At 34.4% G+C, this 16,520-nt stretch overlaps 1 protein-coding gene across 1 annotated transcript in view; it reads left to right on the top strand.

Moving 5' to 3' along the window:
- The window catches only part of PCLO (piccolo presynaptic cytomatrix protein), a 412,169-nt gene that overhangs the window by 357,621 nt on the left and 38,028 nt on the right, over positions 1-16,520 (top strand). Inside the window, exons 21-22 of the mRNA XM_033192933.1 lie at positions 123-264; positions 4,641-4,714. Coding sequence (XP_033048824.1) covers positions 123-264; positions 4,641-4,714 — 216 coding nt within the window. The remainder of the gene's footprint in view (positions 1-122; positions 265-4,640; positions 4,715-16,520) is intronic.

Here is a 16,520-nt window from a genome sequence, read left to right as displayed (position 1 = left end):
TGTAATTCTTCAGTAGCTGTTTCTTTATACATGTAAATTAAGAAGATGTATAATGACGCATTTGTAGATCAATGTCAGGTTCATTTATTGACTGTGGTGTTGAATCTTCCCACACCATGCAGCAAAGCCTCCCAATCACCGGCCTGCAGAAAGCTCTGTGTCCACCGGCTCCTCGGGCAGCAGCTTTGGCAGTGGGTATAGCGTGGACAGTGAAGGAAGCAGCAGCACTGCAGGGGAGACTAATCTATTTCCTATTCCGAGGATGTAAGTGGGTCTCTTTTTGTTACTACAAAGCTTACTCAGCACCATGAGTAAGGCATTCTCAACAGTTAACAGGAAATAACGACAATTATCCAATTCTGAGTCATTATCCCTGAGACACTTGAACTGTTAATGCCTATGTAAAGATAGATAGTTCAAGAAAGATTGGATAATTCAGTTAATTCTAAGGATAAATGTTAGTCACTACCAGAACTAGTTAATCAATACAATCTCTATTTGATGTAAAAACTGCTAATCATTAGCCATGCGAGAATAAAGTTCAGCAGGAGTACAGTAATGTTTTAATCACATAATGATCAAATACAAACATTACTGGTATTTGAGACAAACATATATTAATTTACCTTGAATCGGGAGAGATTTAAACATATTCAAAGAATCCATATATCATATTTGAAATAGAGGACATAGTGAATAATTATGCAGACTTTTCCACTATAAATCCTTCTACAATTAAGATTGAAGGCATTGAAGTGTTTCCATACTTTCTAGAACAAGTACAGAGTAGTGCATAGGTCCCTGACTAGGTACTCTTGGAATAAGAATCATTCATAATGTTAAACCTCAAAAAAAAAGTCATTTTGCAAATCAAATGCAAAACTTTAGCAGACTTAATGTGTTAGAATCACTTTGATCATATTGGTAGCATTTAAGATAAATATGTAGATTATGTCTGTTCCAATAACAAAATCCAAACTTCCTGACCTTTCCTTCTCCTCCCCATTAACTAGCCTTCTGGATTTTGAAAATCCAGGTCCCAGGATTTAGGCCAGGGCAAATTCAGTCTACCACCTCTTTTTCTTTCTTTTTTTTTTTTTTTGAGACGAAGTCTCGCTCTGTCACCCAGGCTGGAGTGCTGTGGCCGGATCTCAGCTCACTGCAAGCTCCGCCTCCCGGGTTCGCGCCATTCTCCTGCCTCAGCCTCCCGAGTAGCTGGGACTACAGGCGCCCGCCACCTCGCCCGGCTAGTTTTTTGTACCTTTTAGTAGAGACGGGGTTTCACCGTGTTAGCCAGGATGGTCTCGATCTCCTGACCTCGTGATCCGCCCGTCTTGGCCTCCCAAAGTGCTGGGATTACAGGCTTGAGCCACCGCGCCCGGCCATGACCTGTTTTTCTAAGGCCGGTGAGCTAAAAATGGCGTTTCCATTTTTGAATGTGTAGGAAAAAACAAAAGAAATGTGATACTTTGTGACCCGTGAAAATTATAGGAAACTTAAATTTCAGTGAATATAAACTAAGTTGTATTGGAACACAACCACTCTTATTAGCTCTGTGTTGCCTGATGCTGCTTTTGTGCCACAGGGCAGAAGTCGTTAGAACACAGCCCATCTAAAATACTTACTAACTGGCACTTTGCAGAGCTTGCCAAACCTGAGCTGGGTTGTCGAAGGGTCTTTTTCATTTTCTCCAATGCTAAGTGAAGACTTTTCAGCAGGTGGATTTTCTATTTCTCTTTGTTTTAAAATAAGGGTTTTTATAAATCTTTCCTTTTGATGTCCACAACAATTGTAATATTTTGATAACGGTTCAGTTTATAAAAGCAAAGCATTAGGGAAAATGGATTTTTACAGTGAAAATGAGTTCATTTTGTTGTTTTGAACTACATTTTTTTCAATTTAAATTAAGCAAATTATTACTGTATCACCTGCCCATCTTAGCTTTCTTTTCTTTTATGAGATTTAGTCTATGGATTCAATAGAGTTATTTGTACTTAATCAGTTCTATTTCATTGGAAATTCTTCCTAAAAGGAATCTAATCCCATTGGTCTTTGACTTCTGATGATCCAATTTGACAGAAAATAATTTCTACAAATTACATTTCTCCCTAAGCTGTAAATGCCATGTGAATTTAGAAAGGTTTTAAACCACACATAATTTGCTATCCTTCCAATTTTTCTGCACCTTTCAAAATATATAATTTAACACTGATGGTAAAGTTATAACTTCCAAAGAGTAAACATGTTATTTTGTCAATATCTGAATGTCTGCAGAATAAGAGATTATGTATTTTATATATATACACCACATTCTAATTTTGGTTTTTCCCACTTTCTGTTTCTCTTGTAAATCAAAGCTTTGCACAACTGTCTAGGAGACTCTTGCTTTGCCATATGAGCACAACAAATATTTACTTCTGAAAACCACTATAGGATATGTGCAGGAAGTAGTATGTGGCAGTCCTTTCTTATCCCCCATTGTATCTAATAAAATTATTGCTTGGGGATAGTAAAAGGTTTTAATAAATATCTAGTGATTGTTTAAAAGTATAAATTATAAATTGTATAGCAACAATGTTCTGAGCTAAAGTGTAGTCATTGGGAATTCAGAGAAACCACATCCTTCACATGACCCACAGTTACATTTCCTTTGCACTTAACTTAGCTTCACAACCCTGCGAAAGTTTTTTGTATAATCTTCAAAATGTACTTACTACAGATATTGGCTAAGTACCTATGTTAAAATCAGTTTTAATTGAAAGCAAAGACTGGCTAGGTATCACCCTTAACATATAAAGTCTAAGAATCAAGAACAACCCCAAAAATTATCAAAATGTAGTTGTGCTACAATTACTAAGACTTATAGTAACTACTTTTTAAAAGTCTGGGATAGTATATTATCTACTAGATTACCAATTCTAAAAAGACCCTCACTTTCAATAGAATTGGTTCAGTAACAAGGTAAGTTTTGGCTCACTCTACCAGTGTAATGTACTGATAAAAGTAAGATTACTGCTATTAAACTTTTTTTCCTCTCTAATGCTAACAGATAGAGCAGAGTTCTTTTTTTTTTTTCTTAACTAATTGTCTTGAATCTTGATGAAGCAATTACATACGCTAAAATTTTGTGCATTGCTTAAATATGTATGCAGATGTTGACCATGCAGACCATGGTTTAACATACATATGGTAAAACAGAAATGTTGGAAATTGCTTAATTTGCATGAACTTGGTCCCTCACATACACACTTAATAAAAATTTGTACTTAAACCTTTAACCTAGAATTATTATAATGGAACAAGGTAATGGCTTTCGAGATAAAATAATTTCTGAATTTACATGTGTTCCTCTTTTATTATGTGCAGACACATTTCAGCAACTTCTCTGAAGTAGAATAAGAGGATCTTTAGAGCAGTTTTCAAGTAAGATATAATTGGATTCTTAAGACATAAATACGGTTACATTTTCAGCAGGTCCAGCAAACCAAATACTTCCTATGAAAGTTGTAATTAATTGTTAGTAAATCCTGCTATGCTAGAAGCGTTGCCTACAAAGTGCAGTATCAAGATGCTCTTTTGTTCAAGCATCTTTCTATAACACTTAAGTTTTTATTCCATCTTTTTAGAACACCCTATCTAAATATATATAAAGGCAAATTCCAAACTTTTTCATGTGCCATGTAGCTTTTTCTGTAGCCAAAGAAATAAGAAGTGGCCTACAGTCCTTTAGCTGTTAAATTATTAACATTCTAAGCTTACAATCCTCAAAGTATCATGAATTCTTCATCTAGTTGACTTTCCAAAAAGTTTGAAGCTGAAAACTGAAAGTGATTAGCAGATTTTAGCTGAATTCTAAGGCTGCTATGGGCATGCCTACCTATTAATATGCTATATTTATTGAATGCTTATGATTTTTCAGGCACTCTTTAAACATTTTTATGCATTTTTCATGTGATTTTTTTTCACAATCAAAATGTAGCTAATATTATTATCTTTATATCACAAAAGATAACAGAAACAGTCTTGACCAGGTACTTTGCCTTACATTACACATAGCAAGAAATAGCAAAGCCAGAAGCAGAGACCAAGCAGCCTGACTACAAAAGCCAGTTTGCTCAACACAGCAGAAAACACAGGAAGGAGTTAGGGAAAAAAACACATGAAATAAGAAATAGTCTATTAAAATATCATTTTTATATAGTATTTATTTCAATATTGCTCTTTTCACCAAAAAAAACTAGAATAACTCATCAGTACAACTTATAAAAATATAAAGCCCCTTCTCATTTTTGAGTTAGAAATAAATAAAAAATTCTAAAACAAAATTTGGAAATGTCATGATGGTCTTATTTTTTGATAAATGAGTCTACAAATAAAAATTACTGAATGTTGAGGTATATTATTTGGTTTGAATAGGAATAATAAACAAGTTCACATTTTAAAGTCATGACATAGAGCAATTAACTGTGTATGTCTGTGCCATTCAAATAATTATTACAAGTCCGAAAGTATTTGGTTGGTGCAAAAGTAATTGCAGTTTTTGCCATTACTTTCAATGTTATTTAATTTATGCAAATTTAGCCTCCTTTGCATTCATGAGATCATAACTGAATATATCATTTTATTTTATTCCTAAACAGAGGGAAGATGGGACAGAATGGACAAGAGCCTGTAAAACAGCCAGGGGTAGGAGTAGGACTAGCAGACACTGAAGGTAAGTAAAAATTTACAATATTGGATTTTGGTCTAATCTACATTCTACAGTATAAGTCTTTGAGTTATTTTTCTTTTAACATGAATTTAAATGTTACATACTAATGGCAAAAGCAATAGGTAGTAAGACATCATTATCTATTAAATGAGAATGACTTTCTTTACATTTTCCCAGTTTTCTCATTTGTGTTTAACATTGAAGGAACTTGGGGTACTAAAAAATTAAAAGAGAAAGAAGAATGAGAAGGATGACACAAAAAAGACTCAGAAGACTTTCCGAGGGTGGGAGGGAAATCTTGAACTTAAAAATATATATTTTGTTTAAAATATCATGCAAATAGAAAATCAATCATGGAACCTCATTTAAATCCATGGAAATTCTTAAATATATGAAGCTGAGAAGAAATTAATGGTGTAAAAATCATTTTACAGAAAAATTCACTGCTAAACTAACGTCTAAAGAAAAACCAAATTTAATTTCAAATTTTGTTTTATTAAACAAATAGTAAGTTACTACCAAATGTGAAAACACCTTAACTTCAGCAAACATATAAAAAGAGTATCTATAAGCTTTATGATGACTAGCTTACCTTTCATAATAGTACGATAAAATCTAGTATCCCTGGCTAGGCGTGGTGACTCACTCCTGAAATCCCAGCACTTTGGGAAGCTGAGGTGGGCAGATCATGAGGTCAGGAGTTTGAGACCAACATGGCAAAATCCCATCCCTACTAAAAATACAAAAATTAGCCAGGTGTGGTAGTGCTCACCTGTAATCCCAGCTACTCAGGAGGCTGAGGCAGGAGAATTGCTTGAACCCAGGAGGCAGAGTTTGCAATGAGCCCAGATCTCACCACTGCACTCCAGCCTGGGTGACAGAGGGAGACTCCACCTGAAAAAACAAAAACAAAAACAAAAAATAAAATGAATATAGTAGCCCTATTGTCCTTCATGTGTCATTCCAACCTCTCAATACATTTAACTATTCTAAGTAGTTTATTCTAAGTACTTTTCATGCACTGTCTCATTTGATTCTTACAATTACCCATGAGGTAACTAACAACATATATTGGCGTTATATAAAAGGAAACTGAAGTGCACACATAGAACAAGGCCAGAACAAGTGAAAATGACACCAAATGTCACACTATTAGCATGATTATGGGTGTGTTATCACAAGAACACTACCTAGGGAAATAGAATTGAAAACAGGTTTTCAATTCTGGCCTTTATTAGATATGTAACCTCATTTCTCTATCTTCAGAAATCTCATCTGACAAATGCTGGGTCTAAGTGATACCTAGGTTTTCTCAGGGGCTTCAGTGAATGCCACATTTTTCTTGTTCTACTCAAATTGTAAATTAATCTTTGGACTCCTTCAAAAGCTATGCTTCCTTTATCTCTTGCAATATACCTCAGTGTTCCACCCTCAATCTACCAATCTTTTTACCTACCCTATCTCTGTACACACTCATGAACTCTCTCTTACAAGTTGATTAGTCCCAAACCTGCAGCCCAAACTTCTGGAATTTAGACTCAGTATGTCAGGCATTTGTGTCCAACCAGGAAACTATAAATGGCTCTGAATATTTGAAATAGGGGAAACAAATGACTAGCAATTGATTACATACTCGTGAAAGAAGCTGAGAAACTAAGTGGGGTATAGTGAAGCAGCAGAAAAATAGCTATTGTTCCCATAAGCTAGAGGACAGTGAGAGCCAAAACCAGGACACTCCTGCTTTCTGGGAGTAAGAAACATGAAAGAAATTCAGTCCGTGCCAGAAATATATCCTGAGACAGACAAGGATGGGGAGAAATATCCTGGTTCTCTCTTCCTCCCATTCTCCCATCTCTGCCAGTGCCTGATCAAATCCAATTGGAAGCCAGTTGACAGAGAGGTCTGGGAAACTGTACAGGGCAGCTACTCTGAGAAGAAAGCAAGGAAAAGATGGAAGAATGCATCTAAAAGCACATAAGTGTAGGGCCGGCACAATATTTTACATGGATGCATCAAACTACGTATGCCCTGCACTTAATTCACTCTCTTCCCCATTTTGCCTTCTTTTCCTTCTATGCTCTTAACACACACAGTTGACAGAATTTGCATATTTTATCATTGTTCTTTGATTTAAATTACCTATTTCTATTTTTGTCTCCTACATAAGGATGAACAACTCTCAGACCAGAGAAAGCACTTATTCCTCTTGTTATCCCAGCACTTAGCAGACAGCCTTGCCCACAGAGTTGCTCAGAGAATGTCTATACAATTAGCAGCTATTGATTTTCATATTACTCTAGAATTTACATATATAGAGAAGCAATTCATGCATACTTTTAGCTACTTAATTTTACCTTTCTTTAATCCCAAAGTTTATAAATAAAATTGTTTTAGTATAAATGTTAACAGCTGTCATGAACAGAAATTGTTCATCCTAATACTGCTTTCTTCTTTCATATCAGTCCCACACAAAACATGCTTGTTTTCCAAGAAGGAGCCAATCAGAGGCTACTTTACTTTTATTTAAACTTATGAGTCAATATGTTTCCCCTTTAACGAACTGACCCTGATCAACAGTTGATCTCAGATTAGTTATTGAGCAGAGGGGCGGGGGTTGAGGACAGGAACAAGATGGAATATGTAATATAATGTGAAGTATTTATAGTCAAGTGCCCTTTTGGTAGCAACTTTTTGGACAAGTTGTTTTTGACTGAGTTACTGTTAACATTTGACAATAATCAAATTTATAATCTACATAACCATATGAATTGGGCATGAATCACTGTAAGAGAAATATAAAAAAGAGTTAATAATGTGGAGAAGAAAACTGCAATAACATTAGACTTTCAGAGGCAATTTTAAATTAGAAAGAATATATAAACAGAGTGAGGAGAAAATGATTAAGAATGTATTTGCTCTATGCAGATAGGAGGACACATCAATTTAAAGTGCAAGATTTTGTCTTGCCCACATAGAAATATGGAATCAACTTTGTGTTGTACTTGAGACATATGTATAATCTGTGTGTGTTTTGAGTGATCCAAAGAATTGTCTTTACTTCCTTTTGTTGTCAGTGAACATAAACAGCCAATTTAGTGGGGGAACAAAAACGAACAAGAGTCAATTCCATTTTTTTAGACAAAATATATAGTTTTTTATTGTATTTTTCCTCATTCAATCCTTCACCAGGACATTAGAAAAACTGTGACTCTGTAATAAGCACAGTTTTCTTGAAATTATAGATCTTTGAAATGTTCCACTTCATCTTGAGTACTTATATTATTCATTTAAGCACTTTGCTTTATGAACAACTTAGTCCAGTCTAAGAAATACTCATCTACAAAGATTTGCTTTAGGACAGCATACTTTAATTCAGAGTATATCATAGATTTTAAGTAATCGCTTTTAGACAGTTTGTTCACATACAATTTTTATTCTTGTTTTTGCTTTATAGGGTTCAGAATATAAAAAGTAATGTTTTATGGGGTTGCAATTTCTGTTGAGAATTTTACTGAGTGTTTTTTAATGTTAAATAGTCATGTCCTTATTCTTCTTATTAAGCAAGTCCATTTATTCTGCTTCTAATTTAAAAACAATAACTTTCCACTTAGTCATTTTCTCTAACAATGTTTTTCCTTATTCATAGAAGTTGTTTATGAATTTTAATCCCAGCATGAGATTAGTTCAATGGGTCAGAATGTGAGCTCTATGAAGGGTTCTGGGATTCTGACCTAAGTTGTAGTATAAAACAGTAACACTTTTTCAGACTATCTCCACTAATCAGTCATTGAATTTCCACAACTAAGAGCATACGTAAAGTGAAAATAAGTGTTGTGTTTGGCATACAGTTAACATCCTTTAAGTTGTAGCTATTATTAAATTAGAAGTATATGTGAGACAGAGTCATTTTGGTCCCATCCAAAGAAATGATTATTATTCAGGATTGATAAAATGTTGTGCACTTGTTGACAATGAAAGCTATACAAGACCACTTTTCTTTAAGATTCAAATCAAACCAATTAGACTTTCAAATTGTACAGATGAATGTTTTCCCAATTTACACTAAAAATATCTAATTACATCCTTTAAGCTAGTTGACGCTTCCATTAGTTAAGATGGATGTATTTAATACTGTTATTTTTTGCCAGTAAACATCCATGTAGTAGCTGCCTTGATCCATTAAGTCTCCTAAACCAGGTGTTCATCATCTTTAAAAAGTATTACAATCACAACTTTCCATGAAGTTTAATTTTCTTGGCTGTATACCTTTAAATAATAAATAACCCTAATAAATTATTTGTTTTCTTAAGTATCTTTATAAAATTCAATTTCGTTTCAGTAAGAATGGAAATTCAGTTTCCAGAACAAATAAACCTCAGACATTCTAGAAATTTGCTAGGCTCTACTCTCAAAGAGAAAATATGAAACCATTATGGAAGATCCTCAATTAGAGTATAACAACAGCTATTATTATGGCATCCAATAATTCACTCCACAAATATGGGACCTTGCTGTCTTATTTTTCCCAATACTTATGCTACCTTTCTTATATTTCCAAAGTTGATTAGTGCTATATATGAGTGTATCTATTATATGCAAAACACCATATTAAAACTTTGAATCCTACAGAGATCAATTCAATACATATGCTGATCTGAGGGAGCATACTGTCCATCTAGTATGATTGGTTCTATTTCATCAGCAGCCAGGAAGCATGCTTGCTGAACCAGGTGTGTATAGCCAGTGTCCATTCAGAGAAGGGGCTTCAATAACCATGATGCAAAGAATAATTACAATAAAAATGTATAAACCAGAGGGAAAATTATGTGCTTTGGAATTTCAGTATTGAAAAGCGTGGCAGCATCTGTAGAAGTGATGGTGGGGAGCATGGTTTTGTGCAAGAGGTTACAAGTAGTGACTGCTTTGAAAGTTGAACAAGGTGTAGACATGTGGCAATGAATGAGGCCAAGTTCAGACTGAAGAACACCATGAGGAACAACACAGATGGAAGAAAAGATTGGGGGTATATAGGAGAGAAGTTATTTAGTGACGCTAAAGGGTGCAAGGGGAAAGCCTCCTCCTATTTGGGGGTGATTTCCCTGGACCTTATCACATTTTCCTAAATTACGAGAATCTAAAATCCAGTGTCACTTATTTCTATTCCTGGATTATTCACTGAGAATTTAAAATTAATGACATTTACTGCAAAATACCCTATTATTGAATTTTTTTTTTTAATTTGTGTCTTAAATCTAAGTCAGATTCATCTCTGGAGGGTATTGATCGACCACTGAAAAGTTAAATGAATTAAATTTCTGGAAGTGATCTTGGGTATTTCTTAGTCTTAGCACACATCAAAGCATTGTCAATTGCTTGATGAAAGCCCAGAATATTTTAGACTTTCAGAGATTAACATCTGAAATAGTAGTTTTCAGTAATTTTTTAAATGTCTTCTTTACCTACAAGTCCCTGAAATGTTGCACTGGGAGTTGTTGCTCTGATTTACTTATGGGGGCTTTTGAATCAAGATAAGAATACTAAAACTTAGCAAACAACACTGAATAAATATAAGCCAAGAATATTTTCTTAGTATAGATGTAGAAAATTAACAAAAGATGTGTAAATATCACAAATATATAATGTTTATTTTGTTCTAAATACCTTCACATTGGCTGGTTCATTTGTCACAAGACAGTAGGAGATAATAGATGTGGAATAATTGAAATAACAATTTCCACCTTATACAGTCAAGGAAACAGAGACCTAGAGCAGTAAAACCATTCAGGCAGAGTTTTATAGCCAACTTATTTGAGTTAGAATCTACAGGTAGCATAACGTGCAGGTTTGTTACATATGTATACTTGTGCCATGTTGGTGTGCTGCACCCATCAACTCGTCAGCACCCATCAATTCGTCATTTATATCAGTTATAACTCCCAATGCAATCCCTCCCCTCTCCCCCCTCCCCATGATAGGCCCCGATGTGTGATGTTCCCCTTCCCGAGTCCAAGTGATCTCATTGTTCAGTTCCCACCTATGAGTGAGAACATGCGGTGTTTGGTTTTCTGTTCTTGTGATAGTTTGCTAAGAATGATGGTTTCCAGCTGCATCCATGTCCCTACAAAGGACGCAAACTCAGGGAAGGATAAAGGGTGAAAAAAGGAATATAAATGTATTTATTACCACTAAACTGTACACTTAAAAATGGTAAAGATGGTAAATTTTATATGTATATTTTATCTCAAAAAAAGTGAAAAAAAATAGTATATGGTTGTGGTCTCTGCAAATGTAAAATGATTTAATAATAAAGATTCACTTTATATGCTAAAAAAAAAAAGTTTATATAATACCTAATTGGGTACAAACTCCTACAACATATATTCATTAAAAAAAAAAAAAAGAATCTACAGGTAGCTAATCTAACATCACCTGACTCTTACCATTGTACTTACCAACATTTTTATTTTGATATTTATGGTTACACAGCTATTTCATGAAAAAACATTTTAAATTTATAAGACTATCTTAAGTGGTTTGTAAAGGAAAACATCCAACACTTAATGATTATAGCCAGCCAACTAATAACACCATTTACATTACAGATGCTATGTAGCTTGCCAAAATTAAAAATCTTATTTTATCAGATATTAAAAATTTCTGTATTCAAAACAACATTAAATTAACACAAAATAGACAAACAGATAAATGGACAAATGGATAACTTAACCAGTCCATATATGGTTTTAAAGTAAATGATTATTATAAATTCCAATGGAACAGATATTTCATTCCATAGAAAAGGCTAGTTTGTTTATCAAATACTTCTGCCATAATTTTCTTCAGTAAGAAAAGAAAATTAGACTTCTAGTCATTACCATATACCAAGTAATTTTAAGGTTAATTAAGGAGATGAAATTTAAAAATGAAATAATGAAAATGTTTGAAGGAAATCCAAATAAGATTTGAACAGGCTTAGTGGAACATGAGGGGCAATTTCCTAAGCAAGATAAGAAGTCATAAGCCATCAAAGAAATAATAGACATTTTTGTTTACAAATAAATAATAACACTTATATAGTAAAAGAAACCAAAAATAAAAGCAATGAACACATGATAAATAAGACTAAAATATTGTAACTTGTATGATCACTAAATGATCACTATACTAAATAAAGATCTCCCACATTTTGCTCAAAAAAGGACAAACAAGAACAAACATGGTCAAAAATTATAAACTGGAGAGCCAGGCACAGTGGCTCATGTCTCTAGTCCCAGTACTTTGTGAGACCAAGGAGAACAGATTGCTTCAGTCAGGAGTTCAAGACCAACCTGGACAACTTGGTGTAAACCCCGTCTCTACAAAAAATACGAAAATTAGCTGGGCATGGTAGTGCATGCCTGTGGTTCCAGCTGCTAGGGAGGCTGAGATAGGGGGATTGCTTGAGCCCAGGAGGCAGAGGGTGTGGTGAGCTGAGGTCGTGCCACTGCACTCTAGCCTGGGTGACAAAGCAAGACTATGTCTCAAAAAAAAAAAAAAAAAGTTATGAACTGGCATGTCAGTGACAATGGCTTTTCACTGAAGAGAAATTAGCAATAACAACAATAACAAAAAACTTATAAATGTTAAAAACATTTAAGTGATTAACCTATCAGCCTCAAATTCTAACTAGCAGTAATTCCACAGAAAAGAGAGAGATGAAAAGAAACGTTATTCAAACTACAACACATTTCTTTAAACTGAAGAAAACAAATCTCCACATTAGAAAGACAAGAAATAAAGAGATTTGCAGGCCGGGCGCAGTGGCTCAAGCCTGTAATCCCAGCACTTTGGGAGGCCGAGACAGGTGGATCACGAGGTCAGCAGATCGAGACCATCCTGGCTAACATGGTGAAACCCCGTCTCTACTAAAAAATACAAAAAACTAGCCGGGCGAGATGGCGGGCGCCTGTAGTCCCAGCTACTTGGGAGGCTGAGGCAGGAGAATGGCGTGAACCCGGGAGGCGGAGCTTGCAGTGAGCTGAGATCCGGCCACTGCACTCCAGCCTGGGCGGCAGAGCGAGACTCCGCCTCAAAAAAAAAAAAAAAAAAAAAAAAAAAAAAAGAGATTTGCAGCATGAGACAACATCATAATAATTCAGAAAACAAGAAACATAGAGCAGATGCTAAATATTTCTCCAGGTAATTAATTAATGTACATTGACCAGAAAGAAGAAAAGATAAGAATTCAAACAATATTTCAGCAGCAATAATAGAGGCTTAAAAGGAAAAGGATAATAATTAATGCCTTTGAAATTTCAAATGGAAGGGATTGTAAACTAAAAATCTATACACAAACTATCCATCAAATGTAAGGGTAAAATGAAATGATTTTTGAGAAGGCTAAGAACAAAAATTTTACTTTCCATGCTACCTATCTCAGGAAGCTCCTTGAAGATATGCTCCACCAAAATAGTGAATTAACCACATGCAAGCATACCTGCCCCCATATACAATACTTTGTGAATTAAGAGACACAAAGAAGAGAGGACTTCCATGATGAGAAAAAGAGAATCTAAAGACAACAGCCATGCAGCAGAAATAAAGAACACCTGAGAAAATCCGATCAGATATAGAGATATGAAGATCAAATATCAAATATGAAGAGCTCATTAGCAGTTATTAAAATTCTGAATTTGATTCCAATGTATTTTGGGGTTTTGGACATTTCTAGTAGCCCAATAAAAAAATATTGGCCCTCCACAGAAACTAGTGAAGTTTAGAAATTCATTCAATACTTCCAGAACCCTGAAAACCCAATTTCGAATGGCGTTTGTCTCCAGGGAGGTGAACAGGTATACACTGTGACCAAGCACTAGCAGAAGAGCCAGCCTGTAGTTTCGTTTTCTCAACATATGGGGGCAGCTGCTGCAGAGCGCCCATTGACTTGGCTGGAACTCAAAACCAGAGCTGATACTACTTTGCATCTTCACCTGAGCATCGGCCACACACATAGATACTACCTTAAAAAAACAAAGCCAGGGATCATTATAGATAGCGCTGGCATAGAATGTGAATCTTCCTTCTCTTTGACATCTCCCACAACATGAATTTCAAAAACAAAAATATATGGAGAGTTCTAGGCTGCACATGGGTAGTGAATGGGGTGCTCATGCAGGAGAGAAGAGAATCAACAAAAGTCATGACGTGTCTGGCCAAGTGAAAAACAGTATTGAAAGAGGTGCTCTTGGAAGTGTTGAGAACATTTAGATAGAGATAGATACATGGAAAGCTGAGCAAATTGTAAAACAAAGCAATTAATAACTTAAGGAAAAAAATAAAATTAAGTAAAGCCATATAAGAACCAAATTTTCTCAAAAATGAATATTAAAGAGGTGAGTTAATATAAATTCCAAATATTAGTTTAACAAGATTGTAACATATGACAGGAATGAGAAAAGCTAAATCTTCATCTACCAAAATTTAAAAAGCCAATATATTATAAAGGCAATACAAATTATTTTAAGAAATATGAATGTAAAGAATCCAAGAATCAGATTTATAAAAAAATTGGCAGTGGGTTTCTCTTAGTAATTTGACTATGAGTTCGGTAAAATAAAGGATTGAGATATGTGAAATCTCAGATTTTATTTTTTTAAGAAAGAAGTCAAAAACATAAAATTGTGGTGCTGTGCAGTGGCTCACGCCTGTAATCCCAGCACTTTGGGAGGCTGAAGTGGGCAGATTGTGTGAGTCCAGGAGTTCAAGATCAGTCTAGGCAACATGGCAAAACCCCGTCTCTAACAAAATAATACAAAAATTAGCTGGGTGTGGTGGTGCATGCCTGTGGTCCCAGCTACTTGGGATGCTGAGGAGGGAAGATCGCTTGGGTTCAGGAGGCGGAGGTCACAGTGAGCCGAGATCATGCCACTGCACTCCAGCCTGGATGACAGAGTGAGACCTTGTCAGGAAAAAAAAAAAAAAAAAAAAAAAAAAAAATCCATAAAATTATTCAACCTTTTGTTATACGAAGAAATAAAAAACAAGCAATAGGAATCAAACTGCATAATAATAAGAAAAAATGGTATTATTTGAAGTAAATAATTTTCTACCATTCCCCTAAATTATTATGAATATCCATTCTCTTAAAACTGTTCAGTAGTAGGTATTACAATTAAGTACTCTTTTTATCTGACACACTCATTAAACACCTCCTGATAGCACCATTGTTGAATTGAGAAAGTTTTTTTCACTTTTAAAAAACCTGACTTTGATGATGTAAAATACAAAATCTCTGGGGGGAAAAAAAGTCTATGAAATTCAAACATTTTAACTTTTAGATCATTTTTCCAGTTCACTGAAAGTTTAAAAATAAATTTATAAATGTTCAGGAAGAAAAAAATCAAAAGTTTTAAAAATGACAAAATTTATTGAAGATAATTCACTTTCCCACCTTTTAGTATATTACTTTCTCTAATGAAAAATTTTTTTAATTTATTATTTCTAGAAAATGCTGGAAGTTTACATAATTTTCTGTGTAAGAAAATATTTTATAAGTGAGTAAAAAAGTAAAACTGGAAAAAGAAAAGACCAGCACACTTCAGAAAAGAAGCCCTTGGTCAACCGAGTATTACTTTCCCTTAAGGAACCAGTTTTACAGATAAGAAAGTAGTATGAACACGAGATGATAGACTCTGGAGAAAGTACAGCACTGCTTGTTTATTAAATGTTGACTGCTAGTCTCTAAAATAATCAATATATTTTATTATCTGTTTTGTACCACTAAAAACTGTGGAGGTGGATTATTCTGTTTAAATCTTTTACTTTGAAAAAAGAATTGCTATCTACTCAAGTCATGTTTTGTCCTGCACTAAGCAGATGCAATTTTAGGCTGTTATCATCCAACGTGAATGCTCACTTATCCAAGAAATAGCACACCATTGTGATTTATCTAATTTACATTGCACTCTGGAGCCCAGAAAACTGTTGTTGGTGTTATGTAATGCTAAGTAGCAGTAGCAGGTCTTTATCTTACACATCGTATTATGATATTGTCATATTGAATGGTTATATATATATGTATTCATTCTAAATGATAATTCATCTTTTTCAAAAAAAAATCTACACATACCCCTTAATAACAATAACAACAAAAACAACACAACTTTCATTTATTTGCCAAGCATTCGGCTAGGACCTTTAGAAAATCTGGTCGACCCAAATCTCACAAGAATACTTTATAATAAGGTATTACTGCATTTATGCTATTCCCTGTGTCTGGCTCAGGGACTTGCACAAAATGCCCACTTGATAAATATTTTTGAATCAAGTAATAAAAACTCAGAGAAACCAAAGGCTAAACCAACCTTAATAACATAGTTGCGAAACTGAAATAAATGCTTACACAAAAACATTGAGAGAGTCTGTTAAAACATTAGATTCTTTGCATATGCCAGCCATACCTAAGACACCTTGAAAAGTCATGTTAATCCTGTATGTTGTTGTACAGGTTTTAAGGAGTTCACCACCCTAAAACTGAACTCAGAGAGATTATTACTTCAATTAAAAACTACATAATTTACTTAAAAGTATAGTAACTCTGAATTTACATTGACTGTGCTTCTCTTTTCACAAGTGTAGCTGTATCTACAGAAGATTATTAATGCAGTGTCTCTACCAAAAAAAAAAAAAAAAAAACAGGCTAGTAGGACAGACAAACATGCTCATGAACAATTGGCATGGAGTTCTGACAGATGTGAATGTATATTGAATATTAAAATACTCTGCTTTAGGATGGGTAAGGAAAGCCTTCCTGGCAGGAATATTTTTTTAA

Source organism: Trachypithecus francoisi, unplaced genomic scaffold (assembly GCF_009764315.1).
Source record: "Trachypithecus francoisi isolate TF-2019V2 unplaced genomic scaffold, Tfra_2.0 Lachesis_group4, whole genome shotgun sequence".
Taxonomy (NCBI): Eukaryota; Metazoa; Chordata; class Mammalia; order Primates; family Cercopithecidae; genus Trachypithecus; species Trachypithecus francoisi.
The sequence above is the reverse complement of the archived record's forward strand: the minus strand, read 5'-3'. Positions and strand labels throughout refer to the sequence as shown.